Source organism: Lynx rufus, unplaced genomic scaffold (genome assembly GCF_022079265.1).
Source record: "Lynx rufus isolate CCGP_SWC_20201006 ecotype Redwood Valley unplaced genomic scaffold, mLynRuf1.p SCAF_13, whole genome shotgun sequence".
NCBI classification, from domain to species: domain Eukaryota; kingdom Metazoa; phylum Chordata; class Mammalia; order Carnivora; family Felidae; genus Lynx; species Lynx rufus.
Genome location: NW_025814827.1, coordinates 10,089,758 through 10,107,500, shown reverse-complemented (window position 1 = coordinate 10,107,500; position 17,743 = coordinate 10,089,758). Strand labels below are relative to the sequence as shown.

At 44.3% G+C, this 17,743-nt stretch overlaps 2 protein-coding genes and 1 pseudogene across 4 annotated transcripts in view; 2 read left to right on the top strand and 1 right to left on the bottom strand.

The window, feature by feature from the left end:
* ZWILCH (zwilch kinetochore protein) overlaps window positions 1-5,428 on the top strand; it is a 37,938-nt gene extending 32,510 nt beyond the window's left edge. The window contains exons 18-19 of the mRNA XM_047074907.1: window positions 2,772-2,886; window positions 3,951-5,428. Of these exons, the coding sequence (XP_046930863.1) occupies window positions 2,772-2,860 (89 nt within the window). The 3' untranslated portion in view covers window positions 2,861-2,886; window positions 3,951-5,428. The remainder of the gene's footprint in view (window positions 1-2,771; window positions 2,887-3,950) is intronic.
* LOC124509063 (uncharacterized) lies at window positions 2,480-2,600 on the top strand (annotated as a pseudogene).
* Window positions 4,011-17,703, bottom strand: LCTL (lactase like). Of its 3 annotated transcripts, XM_047074908.1 has the most exons (13): window positions 17,586-17,703; window positions 17,027-17,190; window positions 16,322-16,409; window positions 15,942-16,051; window positions 14,424-14,552; window positions 14,226-14,321; window positions 12,817-12,871; window positions 12,344-12,505; window positions 8,438-8,712; window positions 7,767-7,893; window positions 7,384-7,583; window positions 5,653-5,716; window positions 4,011-4,213 (listed from the first exon to the last, which is right to left on the bottom strand). In XM_047074908.1, the coding sequence occupies exons 1-13, from the start codon at window positions 17,701-17,703 to the stop codon at window positions 4,098-4,100; spliced, it is 1,704 nt and encodes a 567-aa protein (XP_046930864.1). In that variant the 3' UTR covers window positions 4,011-4,097. The 3 variants fall into 3 exon arrangements, with proteins under 3 accessions (XP_046930864.1, XP_046930865.1, XP_046930866.1); XM_047074909.1 differs by lacking the exons at window positions 5,653-5,716; window positions 7,384-7,583; window positions 15,942-16,051; ... (1 more) ...; window positions 17,027-17,190; window positions 17,586-17,703 and having other exon boundaries at window positions 14,424-14,513; XM_047074910.1 differs by lacking the exons at window positions 5,653-5,716; window positions 7,384-7,583; window positions 14,226-14,321; ... (2 more) ...; window positions 17,027-17,190; window positions 17,586-17,703 and having other exon boundaries at window positions 14,424-14,513.
* Window positions 17,704-17,743: the final 40 nt, after the last annotated feature.

Here is a 17,743-nt window from a genome sequence, read left to right as displayed (position 1 = left end):
ATGACCTGTGCCGAGATCCAGAGTCGGATACTTAACTGACTGAGCCACCTAGGTTCCTAGGCGCCCCGAGCTTTCTAATGTTCTGTCATAGATGGTCCACATCAGAGAATGCGTTTGAGCCCTTGGTGTAATAAGCCAGTTCCAAGTGTTCCTCCTTTAGTAAGCACCTGTAAAACTGTTATTTTCAAGTATGTGGATTGCAAGATTCTGTCCTCTCTTTGTGTAGATTTAAAAGGCTTCATTCAGATATTGCAGTGATTATCTAAAATCATATCTGATAGTTTTTAAGACCATCTGAAAAGATTTCAGAAGCCTGTAGTCAACGAGTGCTGGTTATTGAACTACAGAACTCTACAAATAGTTCTAGATTGATACCTTGCAAAATTGTTTCCATGAAAGGTTTATTCTCCCCCAAATATTTTTTGATTCAAGCATGATGGAAACTTCTCTGTTCATATGGCTGAATAGTAAAAGCCCTAAAGAAATGGAAAAATTTTCCTGAGAACCATCAGTTAAAATCATCCTGTCTTTTCTAAGTGTGATATGAAACCTGGAGGGTATAAAGCTTGAAAATCAACCATATAAAATTAGAAAAGTTGCAGCATGACAGAAAAATACCAGAGGCAAAACAAATGATAAACAAGGAAGATTAATTTGCAGCTCATGTTCGGAAAAGAGGCTCCATTGCCTACTACCTAAAGAACTTTCAAATCAGTAAGAAAAATATGTTAATAATTCAATAGAAAAATGCAAGTAAGATGAACAGTTTGCCAAAGAGGAAATTCAGATGTCATCTTGAGAATGAAAGCTGCCCAGGCCCACTTATGATAAGAGAAATGCATATTTATATTATAGAGATACCATCTTTTACCTGTCAGATAAGCAAAGATCAAAAAATTTGTTACCATGGTACTGGCGAGGATGTGAACAGGCAGGCAGTCAACCTCACACGTTGCCGATTGAAGTAGAAGTTTGCATAGCTTCTGTGGAGGGCGATATCCGCCAATATTTTAAAATACAATTTTTGGCCCAGCAGTTTTTTTAGTAGGGATTTATTCCATACATAAAACCAGACATGTGCAAGAAGACCTATGCACAACCTTATTAAGTGTGGTATTGTTTATAGTATTAAAAGCCTGGAAAAAATATGGAGACAGAGGCATAAGAAAAGGTCTGGAAGGATACAATAAAATTTTAACCCTCAGGTGTGGCATGGTGAGGGCAGGGGTGGTTCCCAGCTTTAGGTGAACATTAAAATCACTTAAGGAGGTTTTAAAGTCTTAATACCAAGACCAAGTAAGTCAGAATCTTTGGAGCTACCGCCTGGACAGCAGTGACTTTTTAAAAAATTCTCCGGGTGATTCCATTGTGCAACTAGTTTGAGAACCACCAATTGAAGCATTTTGTTTTAACTGCAAATGTTGTTTAAAAAGATCTATATTTTATGATTAAAAAGAAAGTTTTAAAGCTGTGAACATATGTGATACGTTTTGGAAAATGCTGTTTTAAATAAATTTTATTACATAAAGATTAAACGTGTTTTATGAGGAAATTCATGCAAGATTAAACACCTTTTTTCAATGATGCTGGATAAGTGAAGTAGAGTGAACGTATCTTCTAGAGTCTTTTTGATGCAGATTACTTCAAAAAGGAGTGAAAGTTATTTTGAATGAGTTAAAACAATTTATGAATAAATACTTGGTCCAGTGACTCCTATGAAAATAAAGAATTCTTATGAAATCCTATATTTGCGTGCTTGGAAAACCACTCACATACTCCATTTTGGCTAGAATTTTTAACCTCTTCTACCCATCGTATATTCCTGATGTGTTTGTCTAGAAATTATTCTGTCACCTCCAGCCCAAAGCAAGACCCACTGGTGAAGGACACCCTCATTTGTAAGTCACGGGCTATTCATACAAAGCCCCAGTTGTAAATATTAAAGCTCAGTCATGATTTATTTTTTGCCAAAGATTATATGCATTTAAGAGGTTAGGCTTTCTGCTTCATTGGACTGAACTGAGCACTTAGGTCCAATACTAGCTTTTCAAGATATCTGATACTGTGATACTGTTGAGTAAAACATTGAGATCAAAATCAGGAAGACCTAAGAGAGAAGAAATGTCGGGAAGAAAATAATGATTTGGGGTGAACGGGAGCGAACAACAGCGTCTGGGAGAGTGCTGCTCGCCCTGTGGGTACTCTGCAGATGATTGTTGATCATGGTGGGAATATGGAAACCAAAATGTTGACCCACAAGAAAGTGAACATAAGCTCATTTAAATGTTAATTGCATTGTTTTTGAAATACAACAGTCTTCAGTAGAGAAAAAAAGTGCGTATTTGCCTAGCCCTAAGACTAGAAATCTCAAGTAGAAATTGTTTTCCAAAATATATGTTAAGATTGGAAAAAAGAGTTGAACTATAGTGGATGAGGCACAAAAATAGAGCAGTATGTTCCCAAATTAAAAAGAGAATTAAGCTTTGTGAAGTGGCAGTATCGTAGCCAGTGAGATTTATCTAAGGTGCTGTTATTGCTAATTGAAAAATACAGAATTAAAACAAGTCTGCTTTGTATTTTCTTTAGTCATGTTTTCAATGCATCAAAGTTTACCATTTAAAAGAATTGTCCACGCTGGTTTTTGTCCCCTAAATTCAAAATAGAAGACACATGCCATTCATATTACCTCTTGATTATTATAAAATTCAGCAGTGTATATGGTAGAAAAGCCAGCAGGCTGGTAAGCAATTCTGATCTCTATCTGGTTACAGATGTTTCTGAATTAACATTAAACGGTAGCCTGGAAGAAAGGATGTTCTATACTAACGTTGTCACCTGCAGCCAGGTGCATTTCAAGTGAAGTGTGCCAATGGAGTCCTCTGTAAGGTAGTATGTTCGCTTTTTGTTCTCCAAATACTTTGTAGTGTATTAAGTATCTTATGTTTTAGTTTTTTCTACAACAGAAGTATTGATTTAATACATTTGGAATATGGATTATTTTTCAGTAATCATGTAAAAGGCTTATCAGATGTTATTGAGCAATGCACGTCTTTAATTTCCTTTTTACCTTCTGTAGTCAGTAAGCCAGATTAATCTTGAAACCAGAGAAACGAAAACATATTTTTGAGTGGTAATGTCTTTGCATTTTAAATCTCTGTGTATAGTAGAGAGTTTGATTTCAAAAACATTGATGTGAGAGAAAAACCCTGAAGGAGCCTATCGATTGATGTTGAAAGCAGAGTTCTATTAAAAACAAATCTACCCCAGCCCAGTTGTAGGACTAAGCCCCAGATGTAAACACCCTTTTAAGATGTTTAAGATAATATTAACCAAGAAAATTAATGCAATAGCAGTTTCTACTGTCTTACTGTTTTTGTGTTTTAGAAACAATAGAATCAGGTAATGAATAAAATGTCTCTTTTTCTTTCTTAAGCCATGTTTTGTCTCCAAATAAATATCGTTTAATTCTATCAATTTAGCATAGTTAAGAGTAAAGTGGACCTTTATTAAAAAAACAAAACAAAACAGAATATCTAGGCACAGAGAAGATATTAGACATATTTCTTTAAGGTACTTCAATGAAGTTAATTACGTTTAGTGGAAGAAAGTTTATCTCAGAAAAGTGTACGTGCTCATTTACTTGGTACCCACCTAATGCGTTTCCCTGGTTGCTTGATAGAATTTAGAACCTGAAGGGATTGTTATGTGCAGATGATTGACTGTCCACCCTGTGTAGGACAGTGCTAAGATGGCAGTTATTTCCACATGAAAGTAATATTACTGGACAGATTTTTAAAAGGAAAAAAAGTAACGAAATAATTTGTGCACTATGATTCCTTTTTTGTAAAGTGAAAGTAGATGCATAATAGACAGCAAAATATTAACTGACTCTGACAGGTGATTTTTACTTCATTCATGCTTATTTTTATTTTCTAATTTTTAAATCCTAGCACAAGCCAAAACAAAACAACAGCAAAAAAACCCCATTATCACAGAGCCTGAAACCAGAAATGTATATAAACCTTCAAGGCAGAAAAAGGAGGAATGTCCAGAGGATTCTTTACGAAAGACGGATCTATAAAATGGGTAACCCTGTCTCAGCTCTGGCTCTGAAGGAGGAGCATCAGGAGAACTGCGGAGATCAGTATGCAAAGCGTGCAGACTGTAGGGACCACAATCTCCGTCACCATCTGCATGTGACTTAGTAACGGCTCTGAAACGGGAGGGAGAACACCACAAATGAGAGTGTCGTCATTTTAGCGAATATAGCTTCATCTGGAAAGATTCCCCTGCATTGGGGAAAACTTGGAAAATGGCATCATCAAGCTTTGTAATTAATCTCACTTGCTATAAAAGAGAACATGGTCCTCTTAACGTTATAAAATGTTATTTAAAAAAAATTACGTGAGGGCTTTGTAATATCCTTCAGAAAATATGGAATAAAGATTGCCTACATTTGGTTCTTCCATAGGTACTGGAATAAAGTCTAAATGTGTGTTATACTTGCACTTACCATAAATTAATGTGAGAATATTGACAGCCATGTTCCCTGGTTTCTGTAATTTTCACTGGGGGGATTTATGAAAGAAAAATCCTTGGCAAACGTCTCCCAACCTTTCAAAGATGTTATTCAAAGATGTATCTTAAGAGGTGGAGGAGTTGCCATATTTTTGTGGGAATTCTTGCACTGTTAAGTAAGTATCTTGAAGAGTTGAATAATAAGTGTATTTCACATACGTGATTATATTAATGAACATGTATGTAATTCCTACTGTAGGTTTTGTGCCAGGCACCCTGGCTACGGAGATAAATAAGGCACAGACCCTGCTCCCACAGATTTCATAGGCTCAGCAGTAAATTCTACATCATATGTCTAGGTGATTAAATAAGTTTATTTTGGTTTAAAGGAATATACATCCTTAATATTACCTGGTTATTCAGATGGGAGCAGAGCACAGTGGTATAAAACAGCTATGAAAGTAGCTGAATTGGTAGGATTTGTTTGGTCTAGCACTTTCCACCTCTGGTACCACATTAAAGATGGGTTTGTTAAAACAGGAAGTATATTTCTCTGATTGCCCTCATAGAGAAAGACCGAATTCAAAGAAACAAATGATCTGTGCTGGCCTTGTTGATGTGTAGATGCGTCTTTGTTATTCCACATCTCTGAACCTTGGGAACCATGCCTTCCATGAAGTCAGGGACCTTGTTTTATTTATTGCTGTATTCTAGTTACAACACCCCCTAGCTAATAGTGAGTGCTTAATAATTACTTGCTGAATGAGTGAATATAAAATCTGGAGTGTTCTTTGACTTTTCGATGTTTATTCTATTTGACTATGGTTCCACTTTTCCCTCCTTCCACAAAGCCCACTATAACAAAAGTAAGTTTATAAATTGACAGTATGATTCAGAAAAATAAAACTAGAGTGGATAAAATATTTCTCTTTTCTGGTAGATTTTTAAAATATTTGAAATTCTTATAAAATAGAAATTTGACATTGCTTCAAAGTGAAGGAAAAAATTCATTTTTAATTGTGTGTTTTGGAAAGATTGACTTTACATAGATCCACATTTTGAGGTTTTGGTAACATCATTATATGTATAATTATGTGCCTTAGTTGTTAAAGGGAAGAATTAAAATATACTCACCTGCAGCAAGCATCTGATTGTTGATTGCACAAGTTTCCAAGGCTTTGAGATACCAACTTTCCACCTAATAAAAATCCACTAGGTAAGTAATGTCATCTTAGACTAATTTTTTGCAGTTTGAAATCTTGTTTTTGTTTTTGTTTTTGTTTTTTTTGAGAGAGAGCCCATGAATGAGGGAGGAGCAGAGGGAGAGGGAGAGAATCTTAATCAGGCTTCGTGCCCAGCCGAAGATCCCAACGTGGGCTCCATCTATCTCAAGACCATGAGATCTTGACCTGAGCTGAAATTAAGAGTCAGACACTTAACTGACTGGGCCACCCATATGCCCCTGAAATCAGTTTTAAAATTTTTTCAACGTTTATTTATTTTTGGGACAGAGAGAGACAGAGCATGAACAGGGGAGGGGCAGAGAGAGAGGGAGACACAGAATCAGAAACAGGCTCCAGGCTCTGAGCCATCAGCCCAGAGCCCGACGCGGGGCTCGAACTCACGGGCCGCGAGATCGTGACCTGGCTGAAGTCGGACGCTCAACCGACTGCGCCACCCAGGCGCCCCTGAAATCAGTTTTAAAATAATGTAGGATTAAGACAAATTTAAATCTGCCTGAAGTTTAGTTAATATTTATTGAATACCTATGTGCATCTTTGTGCGGGAGTAAAAAAAAAAAAAAAAAAGTCTTTATTTTTGAGGAGTTTACAATCTAGCGCTTTTCTAGAAACACCAGACTAGTGAATGCCTATCAGTCACTGCTTCTTTATGTTGCCAGTGGGCTCATCCTAAAAGAATGTTGGTAAACAAGTGAGATTTCTTTTTAGAAATTTTCTTCATGAAGACATTCTAAATTACCATTTTAATTGCCTGTCATCGATAGCAACTTAGCTGGTAGAAACATTTGTAGGTTACTGAAAATGTTTGGTAGGTTTTAAAGGATTATTAATATTAAGATGAATTATTTTTAATCTCACTTAGGAACTAGTGGGAAAAGAAGTGAAAGTTGTGTGGTCATTATACATTTATTTTACTACTATTTACTGTAACTGTTTTCACATATGTTGAAGAGTAAATAGGCAGTATTTGTTTGCATTAAAATACAACATTTAGAACATTTAACTAGAAGTCTCTACTGACTGTCATAACCTAAAACATTCAGGATTCCTACATAACTAGTTTGCCCTTCACGCTCTGTGAGTTAGGACTGAATTTTAAAAGTTAGGATTTGGGGTGTCTGGGTGGCTCAGTTGGTTGGGCGTCCGACTTCAGCTCAGGTCATGATCTCGTACTCTGTGAGTTCAAGCCCCGCATGGGGCTCAGAGCCTGGAGCCTGCTTCGGATTCTGTGTCTCCCTCTCTCTCTGCCCCTTCCCCACTCATGCTCTCTCTCACAAAAATGAATAAATGTTACAAAAACAAATTTTAAAGTTAGGATTTAATTTTAAGGCAGGTTTACTCCATTCTAAGCAAATGAGCAAAGAGGTGGCACAAGTTAGGGGAAGAGACAAAGGCCCACAAAACCCTGTTCTCCATGGATGAAGGGAGGAGGGAGTCTCACCACCCTCCTCACCCAAGCTGCTTAGCTCTTCTAAAATCTAGAACAAGTGAGGGGCACCTGGCTGGCTCAGTCGGAAGAGCCTCCAACTCATGATCTTGGAGTTGTGAGTTTGAACCCCACCCTGGGTGTAGAGATTATTTAAAAATGCAGTCTAGAACAAGCAACCTCAATAATTTGCCCTACCTCTCTTCGATTGGGAAACCCATTGGCGGTGATAATCTTCTTGTAATATTGAACTGACGCCTTTGGATAGCGTGGCTTATTTCTGTTGTTAAATTCGACATAGTAGAATCCGTATCTATCTGAATATCCTTTCTCCCATTCAAACTTATCCAACAAAGACCAGGAAGTATACCCTTTGATATTAACACCATCTTTTATAGCTGCAAAGACATTTTGTTCCATTTTTAATATATTTCATTTACTTGGAAACATAATACTGTGAAGATAATTTTAAATGCATTCATTTCTGAGATTCAGAAACAAGCTTCAGTCGGTCACGTGTGTTATCAAGTTCTGTCCAAGTTAAACAAAATTTGTGAAGACAGTGTTGGTCTATAGCTCACCTTTTAGCATTTCGTTTATGTAGCCTTTAAGGTACTGAATTCTCCACTCATCACATAATTGAGTACAGTGTAGTTTTTGAGATGCTCCATTTTCTGTCACGTAGATGGGAGGGTTGCCGTATTGAGTCTGAAAGTGAGTCATAGTAAGGAATATCTTAAAAATTCTGACCTCCAATTGGGTTTCCGAGTCTGAGGCACATGCGAGCACTTAGTCAAGCCTGCTCTATTCTAATCGAGTGTGTTTAGCATTTAGTGGATGCCAGTTTACACATTTACTTGGAGGTGAGTGTAGACAGGACAAAGTTCATACGAAAGACTACATTTCTCAGTCAATCAGCATCATTGCAGAGAAAATATACTTCAGGCTGTGTTCTTTCTCACATATTTCAAGTGAGAAGGGGCAGCAAAATAAACGTGGGATGAGAATTTGTAGCCACAGGTACCTACGTTGAAGCGGTAACTCATAGTCAGCGTTGGTCTGTAAAGCCCGGATCTGGTGGCCTCTGAAGAACAACTAACTGAGCTTGTTTTATTAACTTGAAGATGTAGGCACTCTGACTAATTGGAATTAAAATAAAAACTTAAACTAAAATGTAGGCCCCTGGGCCTAAGCTGTAAGATCATGAATTGGGATAAAAAGTGCCCGTGAAATAGCCGAATGTGATAATCACCTGAGCGAAGTGGAGAAGCCTCCTAAACCCCCATGGCACAGACTGTGGCCACGTCGACCCCAGGTCAGGCCAGTTCGGGTCAACCAGCTCTACTAAGTCACGGTCATTGTGGTAGCTGGGCCCCTGGCGGGAGGGGTAGTTCCTTTCTGTGATGTACCGAGTGGTAAAGTGACCTAATCCCAAGAAATCAGATGTGCCTTTGATGTAGCTCTTCTCCTGGAGCGAGAACACCGGTAACCTTGACATGTCCAGGCCTTGCTCCGCACTCTTTTTCCCTATTGAGAGAGAAAAATAGAATTTCACCAAGTTTTACTTTCTCACGATTCTTTTGCTGTTCCTACCACGATCATAGTGGCATGTTGACATAAAAGCTGCCGTCCAGATCCCGGCCTTTGGGACTCGTTTGTATGGAAAATATAACCTTAGCCTTTTAAGCTGGAATTTTAACATTTGAATACTATTCAAAATTTTTAAAGTTTATATTGCGCAAAAGCTATATTTTCAGGGGCGCCTGGGTGGCTCAGTTGGTTAAGCGTCTGACTCTTGATTTTGGCTCATGATCTCAGTTTGTGGGTTAGAGCCCCGCGTCTGCACTGTGTCAGCACAGAGCTCGCTTGGAATTCTCTCTCTCTGCCCCTCCCTCATTCATGGTTTCTCTTTCTCTCTCTCTCAAAATAAATTTAAAAAAATTTAAAGTGATACATTCCATAGATTACTCAGTAAGTGGTATGCAGGCAACATTGTGGCTATATGGAAAAGTGTGGCCTTAGATGCCTATATTCTTAAAAACAAAATTGGTAATTTTGCTTGCCTCTGGGAAGAGATGTGGAAGGTCATTTGTGGTGCGGGCCATGGGTGGGGACATATGGTCACATTCACGTACTGTTGTAGTGTAAGCTGGTACGACCTCTGTGTCGGGAAATTTTGTCCTAGCATTTAAAACTGTAAAAGGAGGGGTGCCTGGGTGGCTCAGTCAGTTAAGCATCTGACTTTGGTTCAGGTCATGATCTCGCAGTTCATGAGTTCAAGCCCTGCATCGGGCCTTGTGCTGACAGCTCAGAGCCTGGAGCCTGCTTCGGATTCTCTGTCTCCCTGTCTCTCTGCCTCTCAAAAAATGAATGTGTTAAAAAAAAATTTTTTTTTAACTTGGAGAAAGATAGGTCCTTTCCCTGATCATTTCCATATCTGTTCATCCTACCTTTTACTTGCACGTGTAAAAGGATGTATACAGGGATCTTCATTGTAGATTGAGTAGCAAAAGATTGCAAACAAATGTCTCTCGAGAGACCGTTTAAATAAATCTGTGTATCCGTACAGCTCTGTGAAGTCATCAGAATGATGACTATATCCCAGCACTATTGCCAACATGGAAAGAATGCCAGGACACATGTTTTAAGTGAAAGATGCAAAGAATTGCGTTTAACAACTACACACATAGAGCAGCAGTGTTTTTGCCCACGTGGGCACAATCCATCTCTGGAAGTATGCTTCCTCCCAGGGGTTGGAAGCAATGAGGAGAGGGAGGGAGGGAAGCTTGACTTCTCACTTTTTACTCTCTGTCTCTCTCTTTTTTCTTTTTTTTTTTTTAGGTGATAGAAGTTTATCGAATACACTGGAAGGGAGTGGCGGGCAGGACAGCAGAGGAGAGGCTGTCTGCCTGTACTCTCTTGTACTTTAAAAAATTTGAAACCTGCGTGTCTCTGTAGAACGTATGCAAAAAAAAAAAAAAGAAAGAAAGGGGTTTTAAATGAATAAAGAAGACTAACATTGGTATGAGTTGTAAAATAGAACCATAAAAATGTTTCCAAAGAGGCTATTGGTTTTTAAATGGGTGAAAAGCTTGTATTATCAAATACCTTTATGATCTTAGCGTGTTTTTTTCAGTTACATTCAGTAACTTGAGAAAAACCACCAGGCATTGTCTCTGGACAGTCTAATACAGTAGCCACTGGCTACATGTGGCCATTGGACTATGGCCAGCGTGACTGTATCTCTGGGTCAGTCACACTGAAGGACTACGTTTTTAGTTTTTAAAAAATTTGAATTTAAATAGACACAAATGACTCCAGACTCTCGTATCAGAAGTCACAGATACAGAACTTCTCTCCATCATCACTGGAAGTTCTGTTGGACAGCACTGGCCTAGAAGTACTTTTGTTCACATATTTATTGCGCTTATGAGATGCCTGGAAGTCATTTGTGTACAAGGTTTCTGGCAGAATGCTTTCACTAAAGAAAACACGAACTGCTCAGAGAATCCTTCCGTACACATCATACAAGGAAAAACTCAGCCCGGTTTCCATTAGAGTTACCACAAAATTGGAGCGGACGGAGTCTGGAATTACTGGCCTTAAGCCCAAGAACTGTCCTATGAGCAATAATTCGGCTCCTTTAGTGTCATCCTGCTGTGGCTCCCGCTACGGCCTCCGAGGGTCCCGAGAGTGAATGTGCCGTGTGAATGATGGGCTGTGCCTGCAAAGCGGGGTGCCGGCCCCTTCCTGAGGGCTTTTCCTTGTGCACCTTGAGGAAATCCTTCTCGGGATTTCGAACACATGGGCGTAGATAGATGTGTCACGGACCTAGTTATTGCCAAGGGATTTTTAGAGATTATTTGTGTAATCCTTCCTTTTCAGATGATAAAAATGACAGCCGAAGAGGTGAGACACCGTGCCCAGAACCGCTCACTGGTTAGCGGCAGAGTCAGAAGATTCCAGGTAAGTCTGATAAGTGGTGCCTTAGAAAGAGACAATTTTGAAATGTCGACAGTTCTCTCTTAGTCAAACATCCAAAATAGCCTTGCCGTGTGAGATTGTAACCTATTTACAATCTTAACCTTGTCTCTTTTTTTAGGGGCACGCAGACCGATACCTCTAAATAAACAGAGATAATACTTTTAGATTCGTGTGGCCAGACACGATCGGCTGCCCCCCAAGTCAGTAGCGCCAGGCCTGTCTTTTTTCTTATCCTCTTCCACATCCTCTTCCAAGGGGCCATATCCTTTATGAGAGTCCTGGCTTCCCCAGCCTCTGAGGTCCTGGTGGTCTAAGGCATTTTCTGGGGCATGTGACAATTCCATCCCTTGAGGACATCCCTTGTAGGGAAGTTGGTTGTGAGTGGAGGTTGTTTTCTGGGGAGATTTTCCTTGTTCTTAAAAAATGGGTAAGCTAGAGCTATTTCCGTTTTTCTGGAAAGATGTGATGTGGGAAGACATGATGCCTGGAGCTTCCGCAGCCATTTTGTGGCTGATAGGAGCGTTGATGGGCTGGCTAAGGTGCCAGAGTCAAAGACGGAATGAGCCTTGGTCCACAAAGACATCCCTGAAGGCTGGAGTACCCAGCCCTGGATCACCCTTTTCTGGACTCAGTACCTGGGATGATAAATCCCCTACTTTTCAAGCCATTTTAGTTGGCGTTTTCTGTTATATGGCACTTAAAAGCACCCAAGTTGATTCAGCCTTGGGAGCTCTATGTGTCTTTATTCTCTTCTCGGACACTGTGGAAACCAGAGCTTGGAAAGCATTCCTCAAGTAATAGAACCAACGTTAGAACTGACACTGCCCGTGACTGCGTCTTTGACCTCTCTCTCTCTTACTTCACTTAAAATGAGATGGAGTGGAGTGGGGAGAAAGAGGCAGGACGGCAGAACGCAAAAGAAAGCAGCCCAGAAAATTGCTGTGTTTCCCCCTGGGTTCTGAAACTCCCAATCTCCACGTCTGGGGATGTGTCCTTCCTCCCCTCGCCCCAACTCAAAAAACCAGTTCTCAGTTCCTTGGGGGCTGGGCTACCCCTTGAGTGCCTCACCCAAGCCCAGCGTGTTCCTCCACCCCTGTCTCCCGCCTCTCCACCCCTTCACTTGGGCTCAGTACTGTTGCTGTGGTGCCTGGAACTAAAGTGTGATGTGGCTCACCGATCCGGTCCTTCATGACTTGGGGGTAGTCGCCGGCATAGATAGGGTTGGCAAACCAGCCCAGGCAGAACTGTAGGTATCTCTCGGCAGCTTCTATGTCCTTGGGGCTATTGATGTCCATGGGCTCCCCCCAATCGCAGTTTAATGAGATCCCCACCAGACCTTAAAAGAAAAGACAGGGGAGGGGCGCCTGGGTGGCTCAGTTTGTTGAGCTTCCAACCCTTCGATTTTGGCTCAGGTCATTGTCCCGTGGTTGTGGGATCGACCCTCACGTTGGGCTCCGCACTGGGAATATGGAGCCTGTTTAAGACACCCTCTCTCTCTCTTTCTCTCTCTCTCTCTCTCCCTATGCCCCTCTCCCTCACTCTCTCGCTCTCTCAAAAAAAAAAAAAAAAAAAGGGCAGGTGGTGGCAGGGGTGAAGGGTATCGCCCCGCGGGGGGTATGTTCCTAGCACGTGGGTGGTGAGGCTCACCTCGCTGCTTGCCGCGCCACGTGCTGTTGTAGGAATGCCAGGCTTGGGCGTGGGCCTGAAAACAGAGGGGGTGCATCAGAGGTGCCTGGCTGGCGCACGTCTCCCTCTGTCCTGACTAGGGATCCAATTTGACTGAGAGTCCCAGGTTTTCCCTGGGTCCAGCCTTGATTATCCCAATCCCTTGTCTCCCTTCTTCCGACCTCCAGACGCACGTGTTTCCTTTGTTCTGTAGAGAAACTCGGTCTCACTCTGGCACAAACACACAAACCACCTCTTTGTGATATTTCTTGTTTCTAAGATTTTTGCTAAGGCTCCTCGTGTTGTTCCTACTCGTTCTCTGTGGTTAACTAGGCAATACCTTTCCCATAGTTGCTCAGGAAGTTAGGAAAATACCAAGCATCTGGAACAGTCTTAAGACTAGAATTGAAAATGTGCTGACATGCCTTCTCTCCATACTCTCTTGCCGGTGACCCACTGATGCCTTCAGAGCTCTGCCCTTCAAGTATCCACAGTTTAAGGACTCATATGCCAAGCGTAGAAGGAATGAGAAAGTTCTCTCCCTGACAGGAATTTGAGAGTCTGTCACTGAGGGGCCCGTTGGCTTCCTGCTTGATCAGATTGTCCCCTTCCACTGAGAGTCCACTGGGACCATCCTGTCATGCCTCACACCCCTGTTCCCTAGGCAACATCGCCTGTACCCTCCTATGTGTCCTGCAGTGTGACCCAGGCCCTCCCCCTTCTAAAGCCTCTCCAGCAGCCTTGTAATACCTGAGTCACCCCAGCGTCTCCTCTGTCTCCTTCACTCCCGTGCCCTTACTGAGCTTGGCTGCCCCAAAGAACACCCCCAACGCAGCTCTTCCAAGAAGACGCCAGCTTTCCCCTCATACCTCGCATACCTTAAGGTAGTGTCTGCCTTGCTCCTTCCTGCTGCTTCCAAACTATTTCTCCTTCCAAAATCCCAGGTCCTTTGAAGTCCATGCTCTGAGACAAACACTCCTAACTCCTTACCGTTGTCCTTCGACCTCCAGTTACTGCCGCTCATTCATTGAAGACTTTAGCCCCTGGTTGACTGGTGTCCCACCCCTTCTTCCTGTCACCAGTCCTCACAAGGCTGTTTAGACTTGTAGATGACAAGTTTTCACATGCATGCGCTCCATCCCCTTGACTGGATTGTAAGCTCTAGGGAGCAGCCACTCTATTGTCTCGGCAAGTGCCCAGCACTGGATGACCGGGCACTCCCTCCATAAATCCTCATGGGATGCAAGTGAGTGGTGCAAAGGTGTGGTGGAATATGCTGGAACCGCAGCTGACGGAGCTCAGGCTCAGACCCCTGGGGCAGGCTGAGCCGACACTGAGGGTTGTTCCTCTGCCTTGAACCCCACCTTCACTCCCACAAGGACCCACCTCACCTTAATGATATGGTGTGCCGCCTTGTACAGGCCCATGCCGTGGAGTTGCAAGCCGGGAGCGTGGTGGCCCGTCTCATAGCCTTTTTCTGCCATCGTCTACAGGGGCGGCAAGTGGGGCCCACAGGGCCTGTGAGAAGGAGCAGGAGCGCCGTGGTCTGGGAAGGGGGGCCTTCCCCCCTGGAGAAGGGCCCTGCTTACCCGAGGGTCACTGAAAGTGATCCAGTGCTTCACCCGGTCCCCAAAGGCCTCAAAGCACAGATCGGCATAATCACGGAAGTAGTTGGCCATGCTCACATTCTGCCACCCGCCGTACTTGACCTGGAGCAGCTGGTGGAGAGAGAAGCAGGTGCCCCAAGGATCTGTCTCCGGAAAAGACTTTTGGAGTCGATAGGCCACGCTCGTGGGAGAAACAAGGGTGATGACAACCACAGAGGCTGTTTAGAGCAACGGAGAGCAAAGATGGGGAACCTTGGATGTGACAACTTGAGGATGGTGGCCAGCAATGAACCATGAGGCAACATCAGTGTGGGGACATGTCACGCCTTATATAAACAAGAGGGAAGGGACAGAGAAGCTGTGAGACTCTCCCGCTTGGAAGGAACGTGATAGATTGAATATTTAAGGAAACTGGCTGAGGGGGAGAAGTCTGATACTGGGAAAAGAACCTCGAATACACATTCAGAAGAAATAAGAGATGATGCAGGACATGGAAACTCTGATTAGGATTTTGAGGGCTGTGCGGATGTCAGAAACCATAGAAGCTCTATTGTGTGGATGGGCTCTGCCTTCTTCAGTGGAAGACTCTCTTCCAACCAAAGGCATCTGCTTGTGAAGGTGGGATTTTCCCAAGATGCATCATTCCACTGAGATTGCCTGGTGGGTTTGAGGGGATGCTAAAGGGCTAGGTTAGTGAAAGTGGGGGAAGAAGCTGGCATGAGGCTTCTGGTTTGTCTCCCTGAAGTCTGCACTATGGCCCCAGTCCCAGCATAGAGGTCTCCGGTGGCTCCCCTTCCTGTAGAATGATCCCAGTCGTCTTAGCTCAGCAGTCAAGGCCTCTGGGGCCTGGTCCCAAGCTACGCCTCCAAACCTCCATCCCTCCTCCTCCTGCTTGCTCCCCAAACTCTTAACCCCATCACTTGCCAAGCCCCCTCAAACCAGAGCACCCCTTCCACCCCATGCCCAGCACTTTGAAGCAGTGATGGGACCCCCGCCTCTTCCCAACATCTCCCTGAGGCCACATCTCTGTTCTCTGACCTCCTATGACCTGTGTCACAGAGAGTGACACACACGGCTCCTCTCTCAGGGGGTCTTGTGGAATGAAGGAAAGAATTGCTTGAAGAGTGAGGTCTGGCAGTGAGGTTGAGACTTAACAGAAATGGCTTGGGGGGCTGTACTCCTATGATACCAGCTCAGACAAGTACATTAATTATGCCACGTCATGAAATCTTACTCAAAAGAGGTTTCTTTTTAGTTTGGTTTGTTGTTTTTAGGCCAAATGTTTTTGGAAAACATCAAAATCTGCCCTCATCGCCTGTTACAAACATCAGTTAAACCAGCCCGACGTCCTCCATGGGCGGGTCAGGCTTCTTCACTCCTTCCCATCTCCCAGTCCAGACCCCAGCCTCTGCCCCCGCCTTGCCAACCCCAGTCCCCAAATCAGGCTCCCCGTGCTGAGCGGAGCCCCCCGGGCCTCCGTCTGGGCTGCATTAGCCTCACCTGCGGGAGATCCCAGTGGTGCAAGGTCACGATGGGGGTGATGTTGCTCTTGAGGAGGGCGTCGATGAAGTCGCTGTAAAACTTGACTCCCCTCTTGTTCACCTTGTCAGCTGAGGGTGAAATAAGGGGGCGTTGGCCTTCTGAAGCACAGTGCTCCTGGGCCCTGTGGCCTTTCTTGGGCCCGAAATCACCCCCAGCCGGCCCGATTCCGGGTCTGGTACGACACGGGAGCCCAGCTGCCTGCAGAACCTGTAATGGCTGCTGCCAGAGAAGCCATGTTCCAGGCTGCTCTCCCTCCCCAGCACTCTATAGTGTCCCCTCAAAGCCGACATGGCCAAAAGGACCCGCACTTGGGCTTGGGAGGGGCTGCCCTGTCTCACCTCGGATGCCTGTGGGCAGGAGCCGGGGCCAAGACAGGGAGAATCGATAGTGGTTCACATGCAGCTCCCTCAGCAGAACGACGTCCTCCTGTGCAGACAGGGGCGCCAGGTGGGGAGTGGTCACCTAGGACTCTGGGGTGGGGCTCATGCTGCCCCCCTCCCCCCCATGCTCACTCCTCCTCATTCATACAATGGGTGTGAAAGCACCTGCCCCCTTTCTCCTGGGATATGCCAAGAGTCAAATAAATGCAGGATATGGGGATGCTGTGAGATGTCAATTGGGGTGTTCCTAATAAACTTGGGTGATGAGTCCCCCAAGAAGTCGGCCCAGAGAGGAAAAGTGGGTCCTGAGCAGAGGGACCCCCTCCACGGGGCCAATTCACAAGAGAGACCAAGGGCTCAGGCTACTGTGGCCTGTAGACCCCAGGGTCATGGCATCAGCCTTTCAGCTGTCCATCACTTGGACTAAGGCCCAGGCTCAGGTGGGGCCCTGCTATCCTTTCCTCCAACGTCTACCCTCCCACCTCTTGCACATCCCCTGCCCCCCCATCCCCAGCCACCCATCCCCATCCCCACCTCTTTTTCCTGCAGTGGACTAGGGGGTGTTTAACAGAACACTAGACTGACATTGTCCTCCGGGCTCCCCAATGTGTCACTGTCCACCTCTCAGGTGCGTACTCACCTGCACACACACTCATCACTCACCTGCACTTTGTAGTAACCATCACAAGCCACATCTGCTGTCTCATCCCCAAGCACCTTTCCCTTCCCACTGTGAGTGAAGGCATCCCAAATGCTGGGCCCTTTCCCATCCTGGTCCCAGGCTCCCTCTGTCTGGAAGGCAGAACTGCCCGCGCCCCACGAGAAGCCTGCAAGTAGAGACCTCAAACTGGGCCCTGGGCCCCTTCCCGCTCCCCACCCAGCACCTGGACTCTGGGCTGTTCGTCCTCAGCCACGGGGCAGGCCCCCTCCCAGCCGCCTGCCCCCGGCTCCCTACGAGTGGGAACCTATGGGTCAGGGCGAGGGCAGACATAATACATTTAAAACACGTATTTGCACAGTTTTAGCTGTGATTAACGTTAACTGCCTGTATAGTAAGCTTAAAGAAACCTGTTCGGAGGTTCATTTATTTTAGAACAACAATACGGAGTTACTTTTCCCATCCTACCTGTCGGGAAACGAAAACACCAAACTCTCTGGCAAGCCAGCCCAAGGTGGGCAAGCTGACAGACAGACGGACAGACCAACAGAGGAATGGACATACCAAGTGGGAAGGTTCCATAGTAGAAGGAGGCCTCTTCTGGGGATCCCTTCCTGGTGGCCCCCAGCCTGGACACCAGCAGTAGCACCCACCAAAGTGGGACAGCCCGCACTGGCTTCATGGCACCCGGCCCTCCCCCATTCCTGAAAAAGCAGCCAGGG

What these genes read in the sequence shown, in the direction of transcription:
- LCTL (XM_047074908.1), bottom strand. Translation starts at nt 17,703, where the DNA reads ATGAAGCCAGTGCGGGCTGTCCCACTTTGGTGGGTGCTACTGCTGGTG. An exon ending in CTATGGAACCTTCCCACTTG is followed by an intron (nt 17,191 to 17,585) that starts GTATGTCCATTC and finishes CTCTACTTGCAG; the next exon opens with GCTTCTCGTGGGGCGCGGGC. An exon ending in TCACTTTCAGTGACCCTCGG is followed by an intron (nt 14,322 to 14,423) that starts GTAAGCAGGGCC and finishes CCGCCCCTGTAG; the next exon opens with ACGATGGCAGAAAAAGGCTA.